At 36.5% G+C, this 26,637-nt stretch overlaps 1 protein-coding gene across 1 annotated transcript; it reads left to right on the plus strand.

The window, feature by feature from the left end:
• The first annotated feature begins 1,234 nt into the window (after nt 1-1,234).
• idh2 (isocitrate dehydrogenase (NADP(+)) 2) lies at nt 1,235-26,623 on the plus strand. Its single transcript, XM_053501173.1, has 11 exons — nt 1,235-1,418; nt 5,869-5,960; nt 8,163-8,328; nt 8,428-8,588; nt 8,685-8,828; nt 16,524-16,660; nt 19,421-19,572; nt 20,094-20,206; nt 21,016-21,113; nt 25,885-25,977; nt 26,282-26,623. The coding sequence occupies exons 1-11, from the start codon at nt 1,307-1,309 to the stop codon at nt 26,364-26,366; spliced, it is 1,353 nt and encodes a 450-aa protein (XP_053357148.1). The 5' UTR covers nt 1,235-1,306; the 3' UTR covers nt 26,367-26,623.
• The last annotated feature ends 14 nt before the right edge of the window (nt 26,624-26,637 follow it).

Raw genomic sequence — 26,637 nt, forward strand, 5'->3', positions numbered from 1 at the left:
CCTGACCTACACTTTGTAGTGGAGTTAGATCCAGATTAAGAAAGAACCATACTGACTTCCTGTAATAGTAGAGAAACTAGTAGGAGGGCACAAATTTTCAAGTATGAGTACTTGTTTTGGGTACTAATCAATAGTGATATCGAATACATCTCAGCTGCATTTCGGCTGGTGGAAGAGTACAATTCTCAAGAGTACCAGTAAGCCTATCTACTATTTAATTATTCATTTTAAGGAAGTATACTAGTTTACATTTGTAACTCTGAATACAATACATTTACATTTCATTTAGTATTTATTTCCATCGCATTTAAGTACAATAAATCCTAAATGAAAGCAGAATTGTTTCAAGTGATTTTAATGGATTTTTTGAAGGTTAATGTTGCTTTCTCTGCCCTGAGCAATAGCTGCCACTGACTTCCGTTGTCATGTGTTTGCACCCTTCCGTTCCTTCTCCCAGTATGGTAACTCAGCCACAGCTAAATTTAGCACAATCCTTAGCAGCGCAAGGAAGGAATGTGGGTTTAATTTCTGTTCAATATACATTTTAACCATGCAAACTGCACATTCTAATGTAATTATGTCATGTTATATATTATCAAAAGAGAAAAAAGAAAAATGAAACTAACATTACCAAATGATTTTTACAATTAAAAGTGCAATACGCATGCATTTCAAAAGGGTTTCAGGTGGTAGTAGGAGAGATGTTTAGTCAATAATATATGTACTTACTTATTATTTTATTATTATTTTCTTAATTAAATAATTTAATTAATAACTTGATGCACAATAGTACCATTAATTAGTCATATTTAATTCCATTTATACGAAAGAGTCTAAATAAAAAAGTCCCAGGCCTGTAATATTATCCATCTAGCCCACATAAATCCTTCAAGATTATTATTATTTTTGCAGTAATAGCAATGCCCAAAGAACTGAGTTATATTTGGGGTATCCATGGGAGTATGAACAGTTGACAAATAATACAATCGGAGAAAAGTTAATTAGTGTGTGTGTTTTCCGTAAGATTGTAAATGATATCCTAGGCAGATGCTGATCCCACGTTATATAGCGTTAATATATGGTTTTCTAAGAAACTATATGTTTCTACATTCCAAATGATGACGGTTTTTGACAGCGGCTACGACGGTTCGCTATTTGAGTGATGACGCTCCACGAACTCGTGGCCCCTCCTCTTCCGTTCAGGGCAATGGGGGGTTGGGGATACTGTCACATTACTGTGCGCGGTAATTCATTCTGCCCTTCTCTTCGCTCGGAGTAGTCGAACAAAGCGGTCTAACAGCTAAACATGGCAGGTTATCTTAAGGTCCTCAGTTCTCTTACCAGGTCTGCTGCTGTTTTATCTAAAAGCCCAGCGGTCCTTGCTACTCACGCTTGCCAGACGCTACAGCAGAGGAACTGTAAGTTTTAAAGCAATGGTATTTGGACTTATTCATAAAAGAATAATTCAGTTTCCTTTTGACGTGGCAAACCAATTTTAAGTTCTTGACTCACTTCAAGTCTCGCTAAATGCGCCACAGTTTCTCTCATATTATGAAGTGTTTTTCCTAATGCGTACAACAGTTTACATGGGTTAAAACGTAGTTACTGTTCACTGTGTTTTGTAAGAAATGCCTTACCATTTAACGTCTGTTACAATTCTACAAACCTCGATGGCTCTCTCTACCTATCTTGAAATCGGCGGCCAATGGAGGCCGGCTAACTCGCTAGCTTGTCTTTGTTTGCATCGAGTGTGCTAATAAAAAGCGTTTTCTTTGACTGTAATAATAATAAAAAAAAAACCTATTGCAAAAACCATGAGTCGAATGCCTTTATGAATACAGACTGCTCATTTAAACCTTAATTCGAGCCATGTTCTGTTCTTCGTTTTTGCAACACATTTGAATGTCAAGGTCAGTCGTTGGAGTATCAGTGTATGAGGTTTATTGCCGTATGACCCCTTGGTTTCAAGCCACCCTTTAAAATCTTAATTCAAATTTACCCATTATAGCTTCCATAAGTGATTTAGGTTTACGGAATTACTGCTGTTTTAAGACATTTGAGCTATGTTTTTTTATGTGCAATTATTGTCTTAAATACACTCACGAGTCGTAATAGATTTGCGTAAGACTGCTTTAAATGACACCATATAACGGGTTATTAAACGACTGTAGGGAAATCAGTGGTGAGAAACCGTTGAGTCTCACACCTCCCTAACTTTGAAACTATACGGTAACATGGCTGACTAGGCCACATGAAGTTCCTTTAAAATTGGGCAGTAACGTTACAGCACAGCTGTCTGGTTGGCTTTAGTGCCCCGTGTTAGGAAATCGGTTACCATATTGTTTATATAAATCACCGAAATTTTCAGGCTAGCTCCTAATGGGTATAAAAAAAGATTAGAAGTTGCCTAATACCTCATAAGCTTGACCTAGCTAGGTTGACAACAGCAGCTGGTGCAGGCTAGGTCACTTGCTTATACAGGAGTATATAGATTAAATTGACCACAACTGCTAGTTAGTCACTAGAGTTTACACATCACTTGGTACAAAGTGGTATTATAAAAAATGTTTTGGTTGCGTTTTGTCAAAATGATTTTAACTGTGAATACTCATTTCTGCCCATGTTGTTGCACCGGAGTTGTAATTCTCCAGTTTCAATGTTGGTCCATGGGGATTAGTGTGGGGTAAACATTGTTATTGAGCAGTTATTGGAAGTGTGGGTTTGATAAACCATTTTTCTCCCACAGCCCTTTTTGACTTTGGAGCTGTAAATTCCATGGCTGACTAGGGCACGTGAAGGGCAATAAGCACACACTAGGGGAACAGGAGTTACATAGTACAACTGAGTTGTCAGGTTGACTTTAATGTAACCCTGATAACTCAGTTGTCTCTTTTTATTTAGTTATTAGTATTGTGTTCTCAACCCTTGGCTGTTATTTTGGTGCTGTAAGTTAGTATAATAATGAATCCCAACCATATTTTATATTGATCTTTTGCAGACATGTGACTAGCATGATATCAGTCACAAGAGTGGATGGAAGAAGCACTGTTAACCAACGTCAGGCTGCTGTTAGGTTAGGTAGTTTGTACTGTACATTTTGAATGTATGTACATTATTTGCTCAATCCTATTATGCTTCTTGTATATTTTTTTGTAGCTTTCGATCTGTTCTTAGAGTCTGTGTAACAGCCTGAATCAATGCAATAGGTTTAATTAACTAATACAGTAAGGTATATCCCAGTTAGAACTGTAAATGTCTGTCTCTGCTTGGACAGTGGTATATCTTTTTTTGTGTGTGTGTGTGTGTGTTTGTGCGAGAGAGAAACGTTAACCTAATTACAGTGGAACTTCGGATTACGAGCATAATTCGTTCCGGAAGCGGGCTCGTATTACAAAACACTCGTAAACCAAATTTTATTTTTTCCATATCAAATAATGGAAACTTAAATTATTCGTTCTACAGCCCAAAAAAATAAATACATAAAAATAAATAATACAAAATATGAAGTAAAAAAAAAATTAGTCTGTAGTAAATTAAACTTTACCTTTAAAAAAGTAAAAAAATTATCTCAACAGATAAGTGTTTCCGTCTGTGCACACAGGCGCTGTGTGCGCGCGTGTGTCTGCGAGGTTACACCGTATATAAACTAATGCATGCAATGATAAACGCAACAACAGAAGAAAATGTTATGAGTTGAGTGTGCATTAAGGGACATTCAGAGATCAAAAATCGCCAGTAAATGGGTAGGGTAGTTTGTTGAGACTAAAAATGTGGTACATTATTATTATTTTTTTATTTAATGTGTTAATTATTTACCTTCAGGTCTATGTGCAGAGTTCACATTTTTCCCTGTGCTTGGTGGGTTTCCTCTGGATGCTCCAGTTTCCTCCCACAGTCCAGTCATATGCAGAGGAGTCTAATTGGTATTTTCAAATGTGCGCTTGTGCCTAGTGATTGGCACCCTGTCTATGATGTACCCTGCCTTGTGCCCTGCGTTTTGTGGGATTGGCCCTAGGCCTCCGCCAACGCTGCGATGGGATTAGTGTTAGAGTATGAGTGAGTGAGAGAATGTGAGTTTCCATTACGCCATGTGTATGATCCTTCACCCTTGTCAAGGGGCTAACAAGCCGTGCCTCTCTGTGCTCAAAATGTGTAAAAAATTAAATGGATTAATACACACAGACCTGAGTCAGATCATTGCATAAAGTCTTCTCCAGCACTATCCAAAGATTCTCAATGAGTTTAAGGTCTGAATTCTGTGGTTGCCTATCCATATGTGAAAATTAATTGATTTGAAAAATCTGGACATTCATGACCTAATTTTTGGGCATATAAGGGTGTTGAGCCTAGATCTGACCAACCAAAACAACCCCAGACCATAACACTGCCTCCGTAGACACTAGACATGATGGGTGCATCTGCCTCTCATCATACCCTGATGCACCCATCACTCTGTAACATGGTAATTGGGACTTATTAGATCATATGCCCTTTTTCCAAGGTCAGTCTCTACAGTTCATTGTATATGCTTCCTAGCAAACTGAATTATTTTTTCTAATTAGCCTCAGTGATAAAAACCCCATTTTTTTCATATTTCTTTTTTATTTCGCATTTCTAAGATTCAATCTACAAACCCTTCCCCCTATGTACTCGCATGTGAAGAGTAGGGTGAAGTAAAGTAAAACTAAACACTTGCTCAAACAATTTTTACAGTGTCATTTTCATATTTTGGTAGCAGTAAAATTGACACATTTTAAAGTGCAAGATGGTCTTCCTAACTGCAAGAAATGTGCTATGCCACGATTTGCGTGTGTGTGTGAGAGAAAAAAGAAAATATATTTAGTCTTTGGCAGTGTTCTGGTTGTGGGCCTGATTAGTCCTCATTCTCTATGTTGGCCTTTAGGGGCCACAACTGCTTCCTTGACCGTAATAGAAAAGAGGCCATTGCAGATTGGTGTGACACAAGTAAGACGCAAAGTGAGGATGCTCAGACGTTACCTGCCACTTCATTCTGCGAGCAGAGTTTAAATATGCTTCAGCTGGCAATAAGTTATTATTATGCATTCAGTAGCTTCTCATTCTTTAAGCAACCCTGTCAGCAGACATATCATGTGGTCATGGAAAAGATTATTATTATTATTATGATAAGTCTAGGTTCAGCACTGTTATGTGCTCAAAAAATTTGGGTTAGCCTTAATATTCTAAATGACCATTTTTTTTCCCATTTAATTTTTCTTTCTGGTGGCACGGGCATATCTCAAAATTGCAATTGCAGCATATGTTAGGCTAACTGTGAAAGCGTAAATGTTCACATATGGACTGGCCACCACAGTTTCCAGACTTAAACTCTATTGAGAATCTTGTGCTGGAGAAGGCTTTGAGGGGTCCGACTCTCCTAATGTAAATACAAGATCTTATGTCTCATGAGTAAAAATACATGTTGTGACATTGCATAAGCTTATCGAAATAAATGCAAAGTATTCGTGTTTGACTTTTTCTTGGCCTGGAAGTTTGGGTATTTGAAACTACAACATCTAAGAAAGGCTTGTTAACTAGGCTATAATGTAGCTTGTTAATATGGACTATATCACCAAAGGTTTTTTGGACATCTGGCCATAATACAGTACCAATATGTAGGTGAAAAATCTGCATAAAAAATCACTTTTTATGTATGTAATTAAAGATTGTCTTTTATTATTTTTTTATTCAGTTATTTAGATTTTTTTTTTTTTTTTTACCAAACTAACCTAAGTCTCTGAGGTCTTAAAATGGGTCTCCAGAATGTGCAAGCTGAAAGATAAATAAACAGACATTGTAATATTAGCTTTGATTGCTTAAATACAGTATAGTATTTTTTTTTTCTAACAGATGCTGACAAGCGCATCAAGGTGGCCCAGCCAGTAGTGGAGATGGATGGAGATGAGATGACTAGGATAATTTGGGAATTCATCAAAGAAAAGGTAAAAAAAAAAAAAAAAAAGTGGGAGCCTGTGAAGGGAAACTGCAGGGATATACCATTATATTTTTCTATCTGCAACATACACGTGAGCATGTTTAAAGGAAAACATTTTGTGAGATAAAAAAAATAAATAAAAGTCACCTATGTGGAGCAAAAACAGAAGTAAAATTAAAAGGGAAAGTTTTAAGCAATGTGAAAAAATGTGAAGTACACTGTCTGCAAGAAGATTGAATATTTATGTTTTGAAAGACTTATGCTCTATGGGTTTAGAGCTGGGATCACTCCAACTACTGACCATTTTTGGGAGTTGGCAGATGGTAAACGGGTTCTGATAACTTGTACAGTCGTGGCCAAAAGTTTTGAGAATGACACAAATATTAATTTTCACATAGTTTGCTGCTAAACTGCTTTTAGATCTTTGTTTCAGTTGTTTCTGTGATGTACTAAAATATAATTACAAGCACTTCATACGTGACAATTACATGACATTTATGCAAAGAGTAAGTATTTGCAGTGTTGGCCCTTTTTTAGGACCTCTGCAATTCGACTGGGCTCTCAATCAACTTCTGGGCCTAATCCTGACTGATAGCAACCCATTCATTTATAATCACTTCTTGGAGTTTGTCAGAATTAGTGGGTTTTTGTTTGTCCACCCACCTCTTGAGGATTGACCAAGTTTTCAATGGGATTAGGATCTGGGGAGTTTCCAGGCCCCGGACCCAAAATTACAACGTTTTGGTCCCCGAGCCACTTAGTCACTTTTGCCTTATGGCACGGTGCTTCATCGTGCTGAAAAATGCATTGTTCTTCACCAAACTGTTGTTGGAAAAAGTTGCTGTTGGAGGGTGTTTTGGTACCATTCTTTATTCATGGCTGTGTTTTTGGGAAAATTTGTGAGTGAGCCCACTCCCTTGGATGAGAAGCAACATCAAACATGAATGGTCTCAGGATGCTTTGCTGTTGACATGACACAGGACTGATGGTAGCGCTCACCTTTTCTTCTCCGGACAAGCCTTTTTCCAGATGCCCCAAACAATTGGAAAGAGGCTTCGTTGAAGAATATGACTTTGCCCCAGTCCTCAGCAGTCCATTCACAATACTTTCTGCAGAAGATCAATCTGTCCATGATGTTTTTTTTTTTTTTTTTTTTTTTTTTTTTTTTTTTTAAGAGAAGTGGCTTCTTTGCTGCCCTTCTTGATACCAGGCCATTTTCCAAAAGTCTTCGCCTCACTGTGCGTGAAGATGCGCTCACACCTGCCTGCTGCCATTCCTGAGCAAGCTCTGCACTGGTGGCACTCCGATCCCGCAGCTGAATCCTCTTTAGGAGACGATCCTGGCGCTTGCTGGACTTTCTTGGACGCCCTGAAGCCTTCTTAACAAGAATTGAACCTCTTTCCTTGAGGTTCTTGATGATCCTATAAATTGTTGATTTAGGTTAGACACAATATCCTTGCCTGTAAAGCCATTTTTATGAAACGCAATGATGGCTGCATGCGTTTCTTTGCAGGTCACCATGGTTAGCAATGGAAGAACAATGATTTCAAGCATCACCCTCCTTTTAAAATGTCATTCTAACCCAATCAGCCTGACATAATGATCTCTAGCCTTGTGCTCGTCAAAATTCTCAACCGAGTTAACAAGACGATTACTGAAATGATCTCAGCAGGTCATTTAATGACAGCAATGAAATGCAGTGGAAAGGTTTTTTGGGATGAAGTTAATTTTCATGGCAAAGAAGGACTATGCAATTCATCTGATCAATCTTCATAACATTCTGGAGTATATGCAAATTGCTATTATAAAAACTTGGGCAGTGTGAGCTGACAAAAACACAATAACTACTAGTACCAAGACAGCACTTAAGTATTGCAGATAATTGAAGTCCTTATTGCTTGGAAGAATGTATAGAAGGTTTGCAGAAAATGTAAAATATGGTGCTTGTAGTAGTACTGTATTCGAATTTTTATAGATTTCAGTGCATAAAATGTTGAGCTTTTAAAAAGTTCTGTATTTTGTACTTGTATGCTTAGAAAACCTAATACTGTATTGATGTTGAGAAAATGTGGTGTTAAGGTCAAGTGCTGGGAAATATTTTTTGCGTTACTCATGCTTACTGGTGGTAATGCAAAATTTAAGGAGTTTGTTAACCGTAAGCCACTGTTTTTTATGTGTTCTTGTGTTTCCTTGCATGTGGTATTCTCAGCTCATCTTGTCTAATGTTGATGTGGAGCTGAAATACTATGACTTGGGCCTTCCCTACCGTGATCAGACCGATGACCAGGTCACCATTGACTCTGCATTAGCAACTAAGAAGTACAATGTTGCCGTCAAGTGTGCAACTATCACTCCTGATGAGGCCAGAGTTGAAGGTAAATATATGGTTTTTGTGTTTTACTATTTTAGCTTTCCAGTTATGGGTTTGATTACCACGTGTACTAACCAGACTGAAAATACATATTGTCACTTAGAGTTCAAGTTGAAGAAAATGTGGAAAAGTCCCAATGGAACAATCAGAAACATCTTGGGCGGCACAGTTTTTCGTGAACCCATCATCTGCCAGAACATTCCTAGACTTGTTCCTGGTTGGACTCAGCCTATTACAATTGGCAGACACGCCTTTGGTGACCAGGTCTTGTATTATAGATGTACTTATTTTTAGTAAGTGATGACTGATGTCTTTTTTTAATCTTGTATGTAATTATGTAATTATATGACCTGTTTACAGTACAGAGCTACGGACTTTGTTGTGAATACACCAGGCAAATTTGTGATCAAGTTCACTCCAGCTGATGGAAGTAAAGGTCAGGAGTGGGAAGTGTTCGATTTTCCTGGTGGTGGCTGTGGAATGGGCATGTACAATACTGATGAGGTCAGAGAAATGTTATTTATTTTCATTTGGTTAATTTATAATTTAGAGACTCTGTGTTCATTGAAAAGGAAATTTTTAACAGCTACTCGTTTAGATCAGAATTCTATAGAAAGCAAAGTCATTGGTTTTTATGGAGTAAGATAAATAATAGTTATAAAAGTCATAATACATTTTTTTTTTAACTCAATTTTAAAAATGTATTTAGTAATACATGTGAGGGTTTTTTGGTCACAAATGTTTTGTGCATTTACACACTGCTTACCATTTGTGAACATCTCTCCATTTGTGCATGGATGTTTTTATTTTTAAATCTTTTGTTTTTGTTTTTTGATTCACAAATGCCTTATTTTCAAAAGGGAGGTCCCTGCAGCCTTTCGCATGTCTCCTACAATTTCGTTAACGTGAATTCAAGCATATTTTTGTAGCGGAATGTTGGTTTACAACTGTTCAGTGTGAATGTCGACTGCTACATTCCGGTCAAGTTTGCAGCTCTTCCTTTATGCATGGTTAATCTAGCCATGCAGAAATTTCAAAGGTGCAGCTTTTACATGCTTGGCTGTAATAACATTAAAAATGGCAAAAGGCCTCCTTAAAGCATGGCAACTTGTATTTCTACAATATAATTATAATTAAAAATAATAAAAACAGTATTTCTAAATAGAAAGGCTAAAAGTGTATATACACACAATTAAGTAGTTTTACAGTAGAGTTTTACTGCAAGTTCTCATTAAAGGCACTTTATCTGTCATTATCTTTTACACTGAAGGCTGTTTTGCTTGAATAGGTCGTAAGAGGCATAAACGCATACCGATAATTACACACTGGATAATTACTGCAGTGATTTTGTTTTAGCTGGCAACAAGTTATTTAACCCCAACTTGTGCCCCAAGATGAAGTGATGCACCGATCATGCCTAGTGCCTAACATACAAGCTTTTAGGGCAGTGATTATGATCTGGGGTTGATTTATTTGACCAGGTCTAGGTTGAGCAATGGTATCTGCCCAAAAAGTGAGGTCAGCTGTGACTACCTGAATATATTGAATGACCAGGGCCCCATTTCTCGAAAGGTTCTTATTGCTAAGTAGTTTTTAAGTTGTACTTGTAACCTCTCTTAACGTTATGGCACATTTCACGAAACATTCGTATTTTAAGTATCTCTTGGGTAAGTCACATGTTCGTAAGGTTGGTCTGGACCAACCTTAACTCACTCTTAGCGTAGTTTCAGCTCAAGACGCTAGTTGCCGCTACTAAGCAGCAGTCTTTATAAATCAGCGGTGTTTGCAAGCACATTATGGCACGTTATTAAAGTCATATTAATGATGGAATATGCTGTAGGCCCGTTTAAGAATTTTATTTTATTTGATATCAGAACTAATAGAGTGACAATTTTAATGCATAAGTCACATTATGAAATAGGCTAATTAAAAGTCAATCACTTTTAATATTAAACAGGTGGCGAACAATTTGGCAGCAATACAGCGTGTTGTTGTGCTAAACTGAAGACAGCGCCGTCCGCGAGTCGTGTGATTCATGTACATTTTTCCTTTAGGCAAAACTTCAGCCCTTTTCATATTTTGCCTGACGTGGCTATAAAAAAAAAAAAAAAAAAAAGGTTTCGCCATCCAAGGCAACAGATTATGGAGCTTCTTGACCTGCTCAGACCTGCACTTGCCAGGCCAACGGGCCGTACTTGCGCTCCACATCCCGATGTCCAGCTGCTTGCTGCTTGCTGCTTTTTGTTTAAAATATGATTCATTGATCATTCATGACTGGATGGACGTTTTATTTTATGATGAAATTTGATTTAGTTAAATGAGAAAATAAACTTGAGTTTTAAACCCCGCATCCATTAATTTTTCTGAGTAATTGTAATGCGTAATACACCTCTCACCTATGCGATTTGACTCACCTATGCGGTTTGACTCGCTGTGAGATGCGGTGTTATACCCCTATCTCACCTACGTGGTTTCGCACGGTGGTTCATCATGATTCACTGCGAAAATGAGTTTTTGCGCTGTGATTAGGTTTCCATCTTTCCGCGTAAAAATTAAACATGTTTACTATGTTTCAGCTCAAGACGCTAAACATGTTTAATTTTTTTTGGTGGAAGTTTGCGGATCTTGCAGAACTTCGCGGAACGTTAGCGGGCAATTGCGGCAGCTTACAGTGTCTTACATCGCATCTCACCCTGAGTCAAACCGCATAGGTGAGATGCGATGTATGCGGGGTGTTGGGCACCAAGAGCCGCCTCGAGTGACAGCCCAATGTTCCGCGAAGATCTGCAAGGTCTGCGAGCTTCCGCATGTTTAACATGCGGAAATGTTTTTGCGTGGTAAGATGGAAACGTAATCACGGCACCAAAACTCGCGCTGAATCATGACGAACCGTACTTGCGGCCACCAAGCGAAACCTTGTAGGTGAGATAGGGGTATTAAACATATTTAATTATTTTGTTTAATATTTAATATATTAAACAAGAGGCAGCGACTTAAGAAGACTCCTAGGGAAAAGTTCGCGAAACACACTTGGAAAAGTAATCACTTTACGTAAGATATATTATATTAACGCTAAGAGTGTGCGTTATCGGGAAACTGGGCCCAGATTTTTCCATCAATGGATATATTTTATTTTCTTTCCTGTTGGCACGGGCATATTCCAAGATGACAATGCCAGGATGTATTGGGCTCAAATTTTGAGCCATCATTTTTACACTTGGATTGGCGCCCTCCTTAACCCTATTGAGAGTCTCTAGGGTGAGCTGGAGAAGACTATACGCAGTGGTTTGTATCTCCCATCATCAATACACGATCTTGGAGAGAAATCACTGCAATTCTGGATAGGGATAAATGTTATGACATGGTATTAGTTTGTGTGATTATTTGTTTGTTTATTTATTTATTTATTATCATTATTATTTTGGCCAAGCAGTGTTTAACAGTGTTGGATGTTCTGTGTGTCTTAATTAATTTTTTTATTTTGATCAATCTGCATGCCTTGGCAATGAGAAACAGAGAAGCACAGTTTTTTAGCTTCTTTACAATGGCCAAGAATCACATGGGGTAATAAAATCACTCACTTATTCTGTATACCAATTATACTATGGCAGGATTGCGGGAAGCCTGGAGCTATTTCAGGGAATTAAGGGCACATGGCAGGGTACAACCTGACAGGATGTACAGGACAGGGTACCAATTCATCACATGGCACAAGCACACGTAGTTGCGCACACTGCAGGTATTATGAACACACTAATTAGCCTACCCTGCATATTAAATGCTTGCATAGACATTACAGTGCGGTGCAAACATCTTGGGAACAAAAAGCCATAAAAAAGATGCTTTTTAAAACATTTCTTTGGAAAGGAAACTGAAGTAAAAAAATAAACAGTCAATATTTGGTGTGGAAACAATGCTTAAAAATAATCATTACTGTTTTTATAAGTAAAACAGAGGGGAGGTTTTACTGAGCATGCTAAAGAATATAAAGCACTTAAATACTGCCCTGATAAACCCTATTCCAGAACAGCTGATCTTTATTTCTTAAAGTAACAACTGACTTGTTACTTAATTAGTTAATGCTGTATGTATTAATTCAAAGCTGTACAGTTCTCCAGGACTGTGCTAGATGTCTGGTTTAGATTTGACAATTGATAATGTGGCAAGGTTTGTATGGTCTTGAAAGTCCTAAAAATGGATTTTGGAAAATCCCCTTGTCAAGACCAGGAAGAGTTAAACAAAAAAGAATATCATAACTTGCTAATAACTCTATGCACTTATTGAGTGAGTTAAACCTCAAGTGAGTTAATGTCAACCTGGCCACCAAAAAGTAAAAACGGCCACTCTTCCGGAAAATATCTGCCACATTGAGATTTTAGCTGTGCAGCTTTTACACTCTTGAAGCTAACAGCACTAACAGGAGTGTGAGCATCCTCAAACTCTACACAGTCAAAAACACTTCACTGTCTGCATACAGTAAGATCCATTGTCTGAGCATACAGGCTCAACTGTGTGATAATCCTTTACATTACAAAACTGTTCAAATGTAAAGAGAAGCTAAAGTGTTAAATAATTTGCTAAATTCAACCTAAAAAAGTGTAGATGGTGATTTTTTTACTAAGAAACTCTGTAGTATTATTTCCTGTTGTTGCTCCATTAAAGCTCCTTTGTGGCAATGATCGTTGTTAAAAGTGCAATATAAATAAAATGTAATAAATAAAAAAAAAACTCTAGTATTGCTCTAGAATGTAGAAAATAAATTTGTCTAAACTTGTGCAAACTTTTGACTGGTACTGTGTGTGCCTTTATACTTTGCAATTTCTACTAAATGGTTCACAGTAGTTACTTATAACATAAGTTGCTATGGTCTAAGGAGGTTGCAAGCAGTTTTTTTCTTTTTTTTTTTGGCTTTGGTGCAGTTTTTTTTTTTTTTTTTTTTTTTGTCTTAAGCTGATCGCTTAACCGCAATTAAGCAGTCCACATGCACGCTGAGCAGATGTAATGCAATATTGCGCAGATCCAATTATCAACTCAAATTTACGGTCATGTAAATTTGGTTGAAATTGTAGGAGACATATGATAGGCTGTAGGGAACACCCTTTGAAAATAAATAGGTTTAGGAAGGACCAATTAGAATGCCTAATTTATTTTGTGTTGCTTTTTAGGTTCTTTTTGTTACTGTTGATCTCTCATTTTATGCTCAGGAGTAGTGCTTCTAAGGTTTAGGCACAATACTTCTTAAAGTTGGGAGGATTAATTTTTTTTTTTAATTTACCCATAATTAATTTGTTTAAAAATACAAAAAGGAAAAATTTTAATGCACATGTTGGATCCAGAGGCCAAAAGTGCCCATTTTCCATAAAGATTGGCTGCAATTAAGCACCCCCTTGAGGGAAACTTACCATGTGCAGTGATATCATACCAGGTGTTCATGTTATTGTAATATTTTTAATAATGATAGACTCTGACAAAACTCTTGATCTGTTTTCAGAGACTGTGTAACAGCTAGCATGGAAGCATCCGATTTAATTAACTAATACAGTAAGTTATATCCCAGTTAGAATTTTTCACATGCCTGTCTAAATTCAGACAGTAATATATTTTTGTGCAATTGCGCGTATGTGCATCTGTGAGGGATTTACTTTCTGCTTATGAAAATAATAGGGATGCACCGAAATTTCGGCCACCGAAAATTTTCGGCCGAAATAGCATTATCGGTTTCGGCCGAAACGTAAGAAAGCGCCGAAAATAAAAGCCGAAATTGTCGCCACGCCTCTCCCATCCTCCCGTCTCGTTCGCGCTGTCATTACGCATCAAACACGGAGTATGTCGGCGGTTTGGAAGCACTTCAAAGTTTCAGATGAGGACAGCAAAGTTGCAATATGCAACATTTTTTTAATACAAACAAAAAGAAAATATTTTAAACATGTTTTTTTAATGAAGCCATTTTCGGTTTCGGTATCGGTTTTCGGCCAAGTGCATCCAAAAATTTCGGTTTCGTTTTCGGCCCAGAATTTTCATTTCGGTGCATCCCTAGAAAATAATACTGGTATAAATTAAGAGGGCAAGAATGAGAGTTTAAGTGAGCAAAGTTTATGTTTTGGACAGAAAAAATAATGAAATACTACTCCAACTCCACCAAGCTTGTTCATGTCTGCCTCCTTGTTACACGTCATGTGAGTGATGGCGAAACACCATAAATAATAAGAAGAAACAAGAGAAGTGACTAATCTCTGGCCTGATTGGTGAATTAATAGTAATTAATTACTAATATATTATTAACATTAATAGTGTTTTCGTTTTTTACACAAGTGTGACCAATGAGTGTGACTGATGCATCAATCTGGGGTTGTTGTCAAGTAAGTAAAAATGTGAATGCAGGAAAAAAACATTCAAGTAAATCTGCATCATTTAGAAATGAGATTGCATGTATGTATGTATGTATAAATCAAGATTTATTAATTTATTACTCCCCCCCCAAACGATTGAGTGAGTGACACAATACGTGGTTGGCAGCTTCACATATGTTGGTGGGAGCACGTGTTGCCTACACCCTCTCTGGATGTTAGCTGTCGCTGACATGGGAGTGCCCTAACATGATGACAGGGAATCGAACATGGCTGGATAAGTTTAGATATTTTCCTGTTTATTTTAAGGGGGCAATTAAAAATAAATGAACACGAATTAAGTAGATACACGGTGAATCAAAGGGTTGTGTACAAGATCACTTTACAGGATCTTAACAGACAAAGAAGAGTTAAAACAATGTTGATGTTGAAGGGACTAAGTAGAGAAGCAGCTTTGAATTTTGTGTGTAATAAGACCGTAAGGAAGACCGCATATGACCGTTAGGTTAAAATATTTCAATTAATTCAATTTGAATTAAATCCTTTTTTTTAAACCTGCCACTAGCATCTTGTATTATTTTATTCTCTTTTTCATGTGACTCTTGGTTAATGTGGATCAATGAAAACTTTTTAGACCAACTGTTTGGATGGTTTTAAATGGTTTAAGGAACATTTTAAGCCAACATTGCAGTGTGTTTGAGTCCTGAGCTTCCATACAGTCAAAAACACAGCTTCCTATTATTTGAAAGTCTGCAACTCAACCTTTGATTAGATGACACATTTAGCAAGGCATTGGCTATAGGATATTGAATATCTATTTTCAAATTAGGAAAAATGGGTAAAGAAGTTGCATTTACAGCTAAACTTTGGATTGCAAGCATAATTTGTTTAGGAAACCTGCTTGTAACCCAAAACACTCATTTATCAAAGTGAATTTGTGTAGGATGACTTTCACACATACTATTGGAATCAATGCTCTTTATCAGGTCACTGGAATGTTTAATCAAAAATATATAATCTTTTTGTGCAATCAGTCATTACACTTGGACACAAAATAGAAAAGAAAATGCTTTACGCATGCACACACATGGTCACAATGCTTTAATAAACAGTACACGTGGACACAGATGTTGAATATACAGTGCAGTGACGCATGTGCACTGAGACTAAGCATGGGAGACCATATTTTGCTTTTACTTCAAAAAACATGCAGACTTAGTTACTTGCAATCCAAGGTTTTACTGTATTTATTTATTTATTTATTTGCCTGATCAGACACCTGGTATGAACTCGTGCATATTAATAAGCTCCTTTAAGGTTCTGGCTGTGAAAAGCACAATTTTTAAGATGTAGTTTGCTAATTATTTTCAATATAGTAGCCTAAATGTGTAAGCATTGTTTTATTTATTTATTTATTTATTTATTTATTTATTTATTCATTTATTTTTTAAGTAGAAACATCACATTCGAGGGACAAATTCATGTTCAATTCATGTTCTCCCACCTTTAACATTGTTTTGTGTCTTGTGTGTGAAGAAATTCCAATTCTTTCATTTCAGTGATTGATCATTTTATCTGGATAAAAATGCTAAATTGTGATAGTGATTGTTTTTTATAGACTACAGGTCATTACCACACATTATCACACACTTAAATATAAAACAAACAACTAAACATGGCTAACTGTAAACCCCAAATGAAGTCACTACAGTACCTGGCTCAAACCTCTAGCTCATGCAAGTGAGGTGAAGTTGCTAATAAATATTTAGATAATATTTTGCCTGGATTTTTTTAAAACTTGTTTAAGGGGCCCATATGTAAAATATTTATATGATAATTTTCTCTCCACAAGTCCATCACTGGCTTTGCTCACAGCTGCTTTCAGTATGCAATCCAGAAAAAATGGCCACTCTACATGAGCACCAAGAATACGATCTTGAAAGCGTATGATGGCCGCTTCAAGGACATCTTCCAGGACATCTTTGAAAAGTGAGCTATTTTTTTTACTTCAGAAAGTTAAAGATCTTTATGTGGCCAAAAAAAGTGGACATCTGCCACACACTTGTGTGCTTTTTGAACAGCCAATTCCAGAATTATGTACATTTAATGGGGAAATTGTTGCTATAAGGCTTTCCGCTAGGCTTTAAAGCATGGCTGTGGCTTGTATAGCCTCAAGATCAGTTATAAGGTTGGATGCTAGTGTAAGCCTTACCAAACAATGTCTTAATATGCCTCACTTTGTTTACATGGACATTGTCATGCTAGAAAAGATTTAGACAACATGAATTAAACTTAGTCAAGGTAAATTTTACTACCTCAGTTAGTTGCACAGTTAGGGAAGGTCACATGAGAGGGTGATTGTCATTTTTCCACAACCTTTTGGCTATATAATGGATGTCACGTTGGTTTTTTTTTGTATTACAAGGTCTGTGTGTCATAAATGTTTTAATAATGCGTTGAAATTGCTAATTGTGTATGTAACTAATTCCTTTGAATTCATGAGGGAAGGTTGATATCACCTGGATACCTTCCTTTGCTCCTTTGTTTCACCATCGACAGTCAGCGCTATCCTAACCATAAACTAGGCAGAACTATCCTAACCATAAAACACATACTTTTGGACTGCCCAAGTTTTACCACCATAAGAAAACTATTTCTACCGGAACAAAAAAAAAAAAAAAAAACATGTTCTGCAAGGCAAAACCAAAAAAACTCTTACAATTTCTGTCAAAAGTACACAAAAAGAACCAAATGTAAAACCTTGTTATTCTGACCAAGACCATGCTAATTATGTGATTTATTATTATTATATCCTTTTAACTTTCTCACTATTCTCTTTATCGCTTACATTTTCAAAACATAATAAATCAGTTTAATATTTGATGTGAATCTTGCCATGAAATAGCTTGAGAAGCTGATATGGCAATAAATCCAAATCCAAACAAACAAACATCACCATCGACGTATTCAAGAAACTGTCTATTGTTGTATATACTCTAAATACAGTAGTCATAAATTCATCAATATATTTTGAATTGTCTTGCTGAGACCCTACCACCTGACCATCAAAACTGCATTTAAAAAAATTAAAAAATCACATTCCAAATTTAGTCTTTTGCGCGCACATATGCATGGTTAAAATGTTATAGTAAACAGTACGCGCGCGTGCGCGCGGATGTTGACTATACGAACAATTTGAGACAATTACTCAAAATCCCATAGCGCGAGAGAGAATACAGAGAGAATTGGCTCAGTTGTGATCATGTGACGCTTGGCAGACAAAGTGCATGTATATTACTAGTATGTCAAGACCTTGCTTGTTTATTAAATTGAAATTGTCAAGTGTACAGTATGTGGTTTGTCTCCCAGTGTCCACTGTCATCTTCTCATCTTTAAGTGTGTTCAGCACCAGGTTGTTCTGAATGCACCAGAGCACCAGCTGCTCAACTTCCTGCTCATATGCAGACTTGCCATTTTTGATGAGTCCAGTGACTGTATTGTCATCTGCAAACTTCAGGCATTTAACAGCGGGGTCCTTGGATGTGCAGTCATTAGTGTAAAAGGATAAGAGCAGTGGGGAGAGGACATATCACTGGTAAGCACCAGTGCTGACTGTTTGTATACTGAGTGCTTGACTCTGCCCAGCCCTACCTGCTGTTTCCTGGCTGTCATATTCTGCAGCCCCATGTTGACTGCATTGCCCACTAACCTGTTTGCCCCATAAGCAAACTGCAGGGGTCCAATAGCTATCCTTTTTTTTCATTTTTGTTTAAGGTGGGCCAAGATTAGTCATTAGTCATCGTTTCTTGGAAGTCAAAGGACTTCGTGACCACGTGTCACTTCGACATTGGTGTTAGCCAAGCCAAGTTTGCCTCTCTGGGAAGGGATTGGATCCAAACATGGCCAACAGTGGAATACCGTTGTCTTATTTGTCCATAGGACAGTTTTCCAGATGTCTAGATGTCTTGTAAACCTCAGTTGTGCTTCCATGGTCTTTTTAGACAGAAGAGGCTTCTTCTGGCATCCTTCCAAACAAACCATAGTTATTCATAGTTGTCCTCTTCTAACAGTCCTATTATGAAATTTAACACTAAGCATGCTCAATATGGCCTGTAGGGTCTGTGATGAAGCTCTTAAGTTTTTTTCCCTGCATTGCATGGTCTGATCTTGAGGTGAATGTCCACTCCTGGTAAAAATTGGTAATTGTCTTGTCTTTTAATCTTTCTCACTGTGGATCATTGAAATCCAAATTGTTTAGAAATGGTCTTATAACCATTTTCAGATTGATATAGCAACATTTGCATTTTAAAGACAATTTGTCTCTTCCCCCATGACAATATATTAACACACCTAAATGCTCCAGACTAGAAAACTGGCAGAACTATGTACGTACAGTATGTATTTGTGTGCGCACACGTATGTGCATGTGTGCGTTTGTGATTTTTATTATTTTTTTAAACCCATTGACTTAAAGCTGAATGTGTTCACGTCACTTGCATCTTAAGAAATTATTTTTAATTTCAGTGTGGTGTACAGTGACCAAATATCCTCCCCATAAAAAACAAACAAAAACAAAACCTATATTCATAGACCTGACTGTATTTTTGTCAATCGATCAGTTGGGCCACGTGCAATTCTTCCAGACCCAGAGATATCCAGGTGATGTTTACCACCACTGACAGGACATGTTGTTAAGTAGTCATTTGCAGCTAAAGCAGTGTATTCAGCTATTTATTAACATGTCAACAGGAATTATAAGCCCGAGTTTGACAAGCTGAAGATCTGGTATGAGCACAGGCTTATTGATGACATGGTGGCGCAGGTGTTAAAGTCCACTGGTGCTTTTGTTTGGGCTTGCAAGAACTATGATGGAGATGTCCAGTCAGACATTTTGGCACAAGGCAAGTTTTATGATGTACTCAGTTTACAGCAGAACATGATATAACGCTCCTTAAACCATTGCAACAAAATATTCATTCTTTATTGGAGCCGTTTTTAAATAATAATCATGTATTTATTTTTATTGTTCAATTTTAATAGCATGGGTCTTAAAAGTCCTAAGCTTGTCCTCTGTTCCCGGTGGACAAATAGGAATTTCCCCTGATTTGTATAATCTGTTTGGGATCCATTAGAATAGGATTAATCACAGATCAACACAGATAAATCATAAATGAACACAATAGTAATTTGGCATTGACCTTCACAAATCAGGTAATTAATATATATTTAAAAAAAAAAAAAAAGGAACAATAAAAATGCTTTTAAGCACAGTTAAAACCATTTATTAAATGGTTCGAAAAATGGAGCCTAAAGATCTTTTTTGGGTTTTAAATCAAGTTAAATGCCATGTGCTTCAATTCAATTCAATTTTAGCATTTTTCCATATTTGCAACGGTGCTTGCTAAAACTACAATGTCCCCAGGCTTTGGCTCCCTGGGATTGATGACCTCTGTTCTCGTCTGTCCTGACGGAAAGACCATTGAGGCCGAAGCTGCCCATGGCACAGTCACTAGGCATTACCGTGAGCATCAGAAGGTTAGTCCAGCCTCCATCCTCTGCTGCATCACTTTCTAAACCATTGTGCTGTTTTTGTCTGCTAATGTGTTTTTTTTTTCCCCCTCTCGCCTCAGCCATTGCTTTTTATTGTATACTGTTGTTTATTTTTAACATTGTTGCAAAAGGTATGTGTGTGTGTGTGTGTGTGTGTGTGTATATATATATATATATATATATATATATATATATTATTTTTTTTTTTTTTATAATTATACAGAGGGGCCCAAAATGTTAGCACAATGCAACATGGAAAAAATATATGCACAAAAAAAAAAAAAAATCACAGTCACATGATTGCATCACTGATGATGTGACCACTGATTTCTTTAGAGGGAACATACACATTGCTGCCATAATTCAATTCAAGTTTTAAAAGTGGCGTAGATAACTGTTAAAGTGTGTAATTATAAAATGTTAATATTTTTTTGCTCTTGATTTTAATATTCGATTATATTAAACTGTTATTGTAAATATTTATCAATGTGAGTAATAAGTTTTTTTGTTTTTGGATAGTAGTGAGTTGAAAATTTATTTAAGCCGTAAAAGAACTAAAAGTTAATTGTGAACTCTTCAGGTAAGATAACATTTAAGAATGCTAGGCTAGTAAATGCAGACAATTGCATCTTGTAGTGGCAGCAGGATTATTTATATCATCTTATTTTAATATACTGAATATTTTCAGATTCTCATAACTTTATTTTTTTAGACAGTCTGTGCATCTTAGAAAATGACATGGTACCACATTTATACAACATAGATATTTTTTTGGTGTGTTCATTTATTGTTAGGGAAGACCAACCAGCACCAATCCTATCGCGAGCATTTTTGCCTGGACCAGAGGACTGGAACACAGAGGCAAGCTTGATGGAAACCCAGATTTGATCAAGTAAGATTATAAATAATTTTATTTTAATCTTGTATTCATCTTGGCTATGTGGATTGGTATTTTCCAATATACAGTCAATTTGGCTTAGGTAAAAGGTTAAACGCATGGAACAATCTTATCCATCATTAGCAAAAATTTAACTTTGAGTAACATGTAATATTTTTTATCAAACATTATCACTTTTACTTGGGCTCGAATGTATTAATTTATTTTTTGGAACAAGCACTTTTTTGTGGTAAAATCCGTATATGTTTACTCCCCTTTTTACTCAGGTTATCTTTGTTTAATCTAAAAATTTATTTGAAGATCTCTGATTTGATGAATAGTTTTTGGAATTTGTAACTAATAACCAGGTTAATTTCAGTCATCAAGGTTTGTTTTGTCAATACATCAATAATGCTAGAAGCAACTTTTTATCATGTTCTATTTCTAAGAAGTGTAACACTTTATTTTAGAACTTATAAAACTGCTGAAAATCTGATATGGCAAATTGTCTTGTTGTGTAGAAGATTTAGCAATTTTAAAGTATTTTCAGATTTTCTCTGTTTGTCTGAATTTGCCATATGTGGCTAAAACACTTAAGCTGTGTAAACCAAAATTGTTTTGAATGTAGCAGGTGTAACTTTTCAAGGGTAATGTGATGCATTCTCATATTCTGGTGATGTTAGAAACTCTGCTAGCTGAAAATGTAATTCTGCAACTTGTTCATACAATTGATTATAAGTTTGTACAGCATTGAAAGTGTAAAGTAAGTACTGTAAGTGCAGAGGGAATGAAGTTTAGCAATGTTTTTGGGGTAAAATCCTTTTTTTACTTAGATTCAAATGAGAGCTTGGAGTCTAAAGTGAGATTAAAAATAACAGGACTTCTTGTACTATAGCATGTGAATTATTTTATAAAAAAGCATTTGCATCTGGCCTGTCACATGAGTAAATGAGAAAATGATCACAGCGAATTTTTAAATATTTGCGGTCTATTTAAGTACGACCATGCGCCTAATATTGAGGATGTCTTTCTTTTGCCACCAAAACAGTCATGTACTGTGTGTATTGATCTCTGTCTATTGGAGCCAGCATTAATGACATTTAGAGCTCCAGTAGCTCTTATTTTGGATCGGACTACACAGGCTGGCTTTTACTCCCCACGTTCATCAGTGAGCCTTGACTGCATATAACCCTGTTGCCTGTTCAGTTTTTATGTCCTTGGGCCACTTTTGGTAGTTTGTTCAATTTCATTTTATTTATATAGCACTTTTAACAATAGTCATTGTCACAAAGCAGCTTTACAGAATCAAAAAAAAAAATTATGGAAAGAAGTATTAAATGTGTGAGAAAATGTGTATACGTCATAATTTGACCACTGATTACAAGGAACATGCCAGGAGTGCTGCAGATTTTTTGTTTTTGTTTTGATAGTGTTGCTCTGGCCCAGTAGTCTAGCCTTACAGTGCTTTGCCTTGTGCACCCCCTAGAGGGAGTCTGCTGACCACTCTTTGGTAAACCTGGGTTCAGAGCAATATATAATTGTAATTTCAAAAATATCATACAAGCTCCATTTCCATGATCTTTTGATATCAGAGTACTCCCAGTGTGTAAAATGGAGCCTGATAAAACCTTTGATTAAAGGTCACAATGGAATGGTGTCCCAGAGCTTTTGTATTGGGGATCCCATCCCCAGTGGACCAACGGACTTGGTCCATTGGTTTCATGTAGACTAGCCATTTTCTCAATTCATTATCAAATAAACATAGTAAAAATGCATATCATAATAATGATCAGATTTATACAGATTAATTAAAGGGCTTATTCTGCTAAATCAGGACACCAAGAGGTGTATTAATCCCTATAACGTATTACTGTTTTTGCTGCTTTTTACTTTTAGTGCTGACCTGCTTATTCTCATAAATGTAACATATTTGTCTAATTTTATGCATTGAAAACTTAATTCTGGGTCAAAATGAAATGTTATAAGGGTTTTTGTTACACCTAAAGACTTTTATATAGTAATTGTCCTTGAGCTGTGTTAGTCATTTTTAGCTTGTTGATCTTGCTTGCCCATGTTTATTAAGGTGTGCAGAAAATGGAATTGTCAGCTAGTCAGACAGCATTCAATTCCATGAATGATTTGGTCTTTTCTTTAAAGGATGCTTTATTATTCAGCAATGGTGTGTTGACCTGACACCTTGCAGGTAGTCTTATAAGGGTAAAATAGGCTTAAATAACACTGATTTGAAAAACTTATTAAAACTTTGTTTTATGCAATATGAGGGGGTTTATGGTGCAATATAAATTTAAGATTATTATTAGTTTTTATAAAGCAGAGTTTAAAATATATAAACTAGCATAGCAAGATTGCAGTCACATTTGTCAAAAAAATAGCCTTATATTGAGAGAGGGCACATACAGGTATGATGAGCTAGCATTCATAAATTTTTGTTTAAGATAAGAAATTCTACAATTCTTGCTGGCACACTTTTCCAAAATAGTAATTGTTATAGTGAAAAAAACACACAGTAAATAAAAGTAGTAAGTTATATTTTAATGAAAAGTGATTCAGATGATTTAGTCACAACAGTCGCTTTTGCAAACACATAGGAGTGTTAGTTGAAAAACTAAAGCAACTAAGCTTTGACTTTTTTAATTTTATAAATTAATCCCTATTGACCAAGCCACAACAACAGTGGCATGGAAAAGCTCCACGAGATAACATGAGGGGAAAACTTGAGAGGACTAGACACAAAAGGAAACCTATCCTGGGGCCAGGGGTAGCTCAGTGGTTTAGGCATTGGACTACGTTTCAGAAGATCCCAGGTTCAAACCCCACAACCACCAAGTTGCCACTGTTGGGCCCTTGAGCAAGGCCCTTAACCCTCAACTGCTCAGATGTGTAATGAGATAAAAATGTAAGTCGCTCTGGATAAGAGCGTCTGCCAAATGCCTAAATGTATCCTAATCTGGGTAAAAGTGGGATGGTGCAACCTCTGGTCACTTGGGCTTAGCATGTGTAGCTAGAGAAAGAGAGAGAGTGAGAGCGAAAGAACTAAAAGGTAGAAGAGAGAAATGTAAAATAGAGATCTTTGGGTATGCTCTTGTTCATAATTATTAAAGGAGATAGGTAAGGACCCTATAGTGCTTTATACACTTTAATCATTGTGGATATGATTAAAGTGCTGTGATCTTCTTGTAAGGCAGTGGTTCAAATGTCAAAACATTTTTTGTCATTCCCCACTTAAGGGGGGTGGGCAAATTTTCAAGCCCCACTTGTCAACAAAATGATAACGAAATCTGCCAAGTCTACTATTTTTTGAAATATCAATTTCTGAACCAATAAGATCAAATAACACCAAGTTCAAAACAGATAAAATACACGTGCAATTGTTATAACAGGCTTACTTTGTCACTTATCTAGAGCTTTCTTTCAAAGAAGTCGAGTGGCTTATTAACGTGACTGGGGTGTGTTGTCTCCAAGTGTCTTCCTACTTTGTTGGGTCTCTTGCTGTCTGCTGCCAGCGGTTTAAGACACAAAACACACACGGGTCTCTCCTCTGCCCCCACCACCCCCACCGTGAATCCAAGCGCAACATAGGTTTCATCAAATTTTCCTTTCGGCTGGCTTTTTGGTTGATTAGGCTGATAGTGCTGAATCGCCTGCTTTTTTGTGGTCCATGTAAAAAATATATCCATCTCCGAATTCAATAGCTGCGTATATAAACCCGCAAATAAGATATCCACATGTATTTCCTCTCTACATTGTCTTTAACCTACAACCGCCTTAAATTGTACATGTTTAAAAGCATAAACACCATTATTCTCTACAGCACAACAATGATTTAGGGATCATCGCAAAATGCCGCACACCAACAAAAAGCGTAGAACGATATTGATCTTCCCTTTTGTTCAGCGCCTGAAGGATCAAAAAGCAACTTTGTTGCCACACTGGAAACTAGAAATGCCAGACTAGTACTGCCTGATAAAATATACATTTTTAACAAAAATACATCAGCATACACATTGGAATAAATGAAATTACATATAATACCGAATGTTTCCTTATATAGTGTATTCACTAAGTAAACTGTCTCGACTTTCTTTGACACAGGAGTCCGTAGTGTGAACACCTTAAGACGCATTGTAAATAAGACGAGGTAATATGAGAGAGCTTCAGTCTTTGTTTGACCACATTTTCTATATGTAATTCAAATGTAAATCAAGGATGAGACTATCTCTATGGTGGGTCCTATAGCATTGTGTAAGCATCAGTAAGCCTGGGTCCAATGCAAGTGCTAACACTGTACGTTTAAGTTCTATGTAAATGAAATATCTCAAAGAAAAACCAAAGTTGCTTTTAGCAATTAAATAAAAAGACAAAAAGGGACCAGCATGGTTTAGAAGAAGCAGATAAGTATGGTTTGTCTGCTTTGCACTGAGAATTAAAGGATTGTGTTCAGGCCCATTAAAGTGTTTATTTTTATTTTTTTTCCATGGAATTGTGCAAGACTGGACCATCAGAGCCTCACTGCAAGATAGCGACTAAAGTTTTTGACAGAAATTTGCCACAGTCTCAGATATCAAAAATCTATGATCGTTCAGACATAGATCGTTCTTGTTTGGGAAAGCATTTTTGGCAGCATATTATTAAAAATGTATTGAATGTCTAAAAATGGCTAAAATAAAATTTTGGATAATGGGTCAAATTTAGGCATGATCCATTATCAATTCTACAAGCAGTTTTGACACCAATATAAATTCTCTAAACGCCATACTATCCCCAGGTTTTCTCAGACTCTGGAACGAGTGTGTGTGGACACTGTGGAGAGTGGGGTCATGACAAAGGATCTCGCTGGCTGCATTCATGGACTCGCTAAGTAATTTATCTGTCTTAATTGCTAGTTCATAAAAGTTTGTAAAACTGCATTGCTTTCTTTGTTGTTTTTATTCTTACCAAGGCATTTTGTATTATGTGATCTACCATAACATTTAAACTAATACAAATGCAGGTGGTTATAACCACCTGCATTTTAGCTTACTAAAACCTTTTAGAAACAAAAAGGCATGCAGGTTTTATTTTTTATCTTTTTAATGTTTGTGTCAACTTCAGGTTCCTTTAATATGCTGAAATCAGTCTGATGAATTGCCCATTTCTAACTTGCCATCCATTTTTGTCTACAGTGTCAAGCTTAATGAGCATTATGTCAACACGACTGACTTCCTAGATGCAATCAAGACCAACCTGGACAAAGCCCTGGGTAAATGAAGAGGGAAGACACTGAAGCACATCTTTCCTTTTTGTACCTCATTTAACTTAAATGTAATTGTAACAAAAATCATTGCTGAAGGGAAAAGTTTTTGGCAGCAGTGCTGTTGGCTAGTGTTAACTAAACTGTAGATGTCCACTCCATTTCCCAAATGTTCTTATTACCACAAGGTTTTAGTTTTGTAATATGAATTACTGTAAGCAGTACTGTATTAAACCTGGAAACAGAGGTAAAAGGTCATTTTGGAAACAATAAATTTGTCTTCTCTTT

This window comes from Clarias gariepinus, chromosome 7 (genome assembly GCF_024256425.1).
Source record: "Clarias gariepinus isolate MV-2021 ecotype Netherlands chromosome 7, CGAR_prim_01v2, whole genome shotgun sequence".
NCBI classification, from domain to species: Eukaryota; Metazoa; Chordata; class Actinopteri; order Siluriformes; family Clariidae; genus Clarias; species Clarias gariepinus.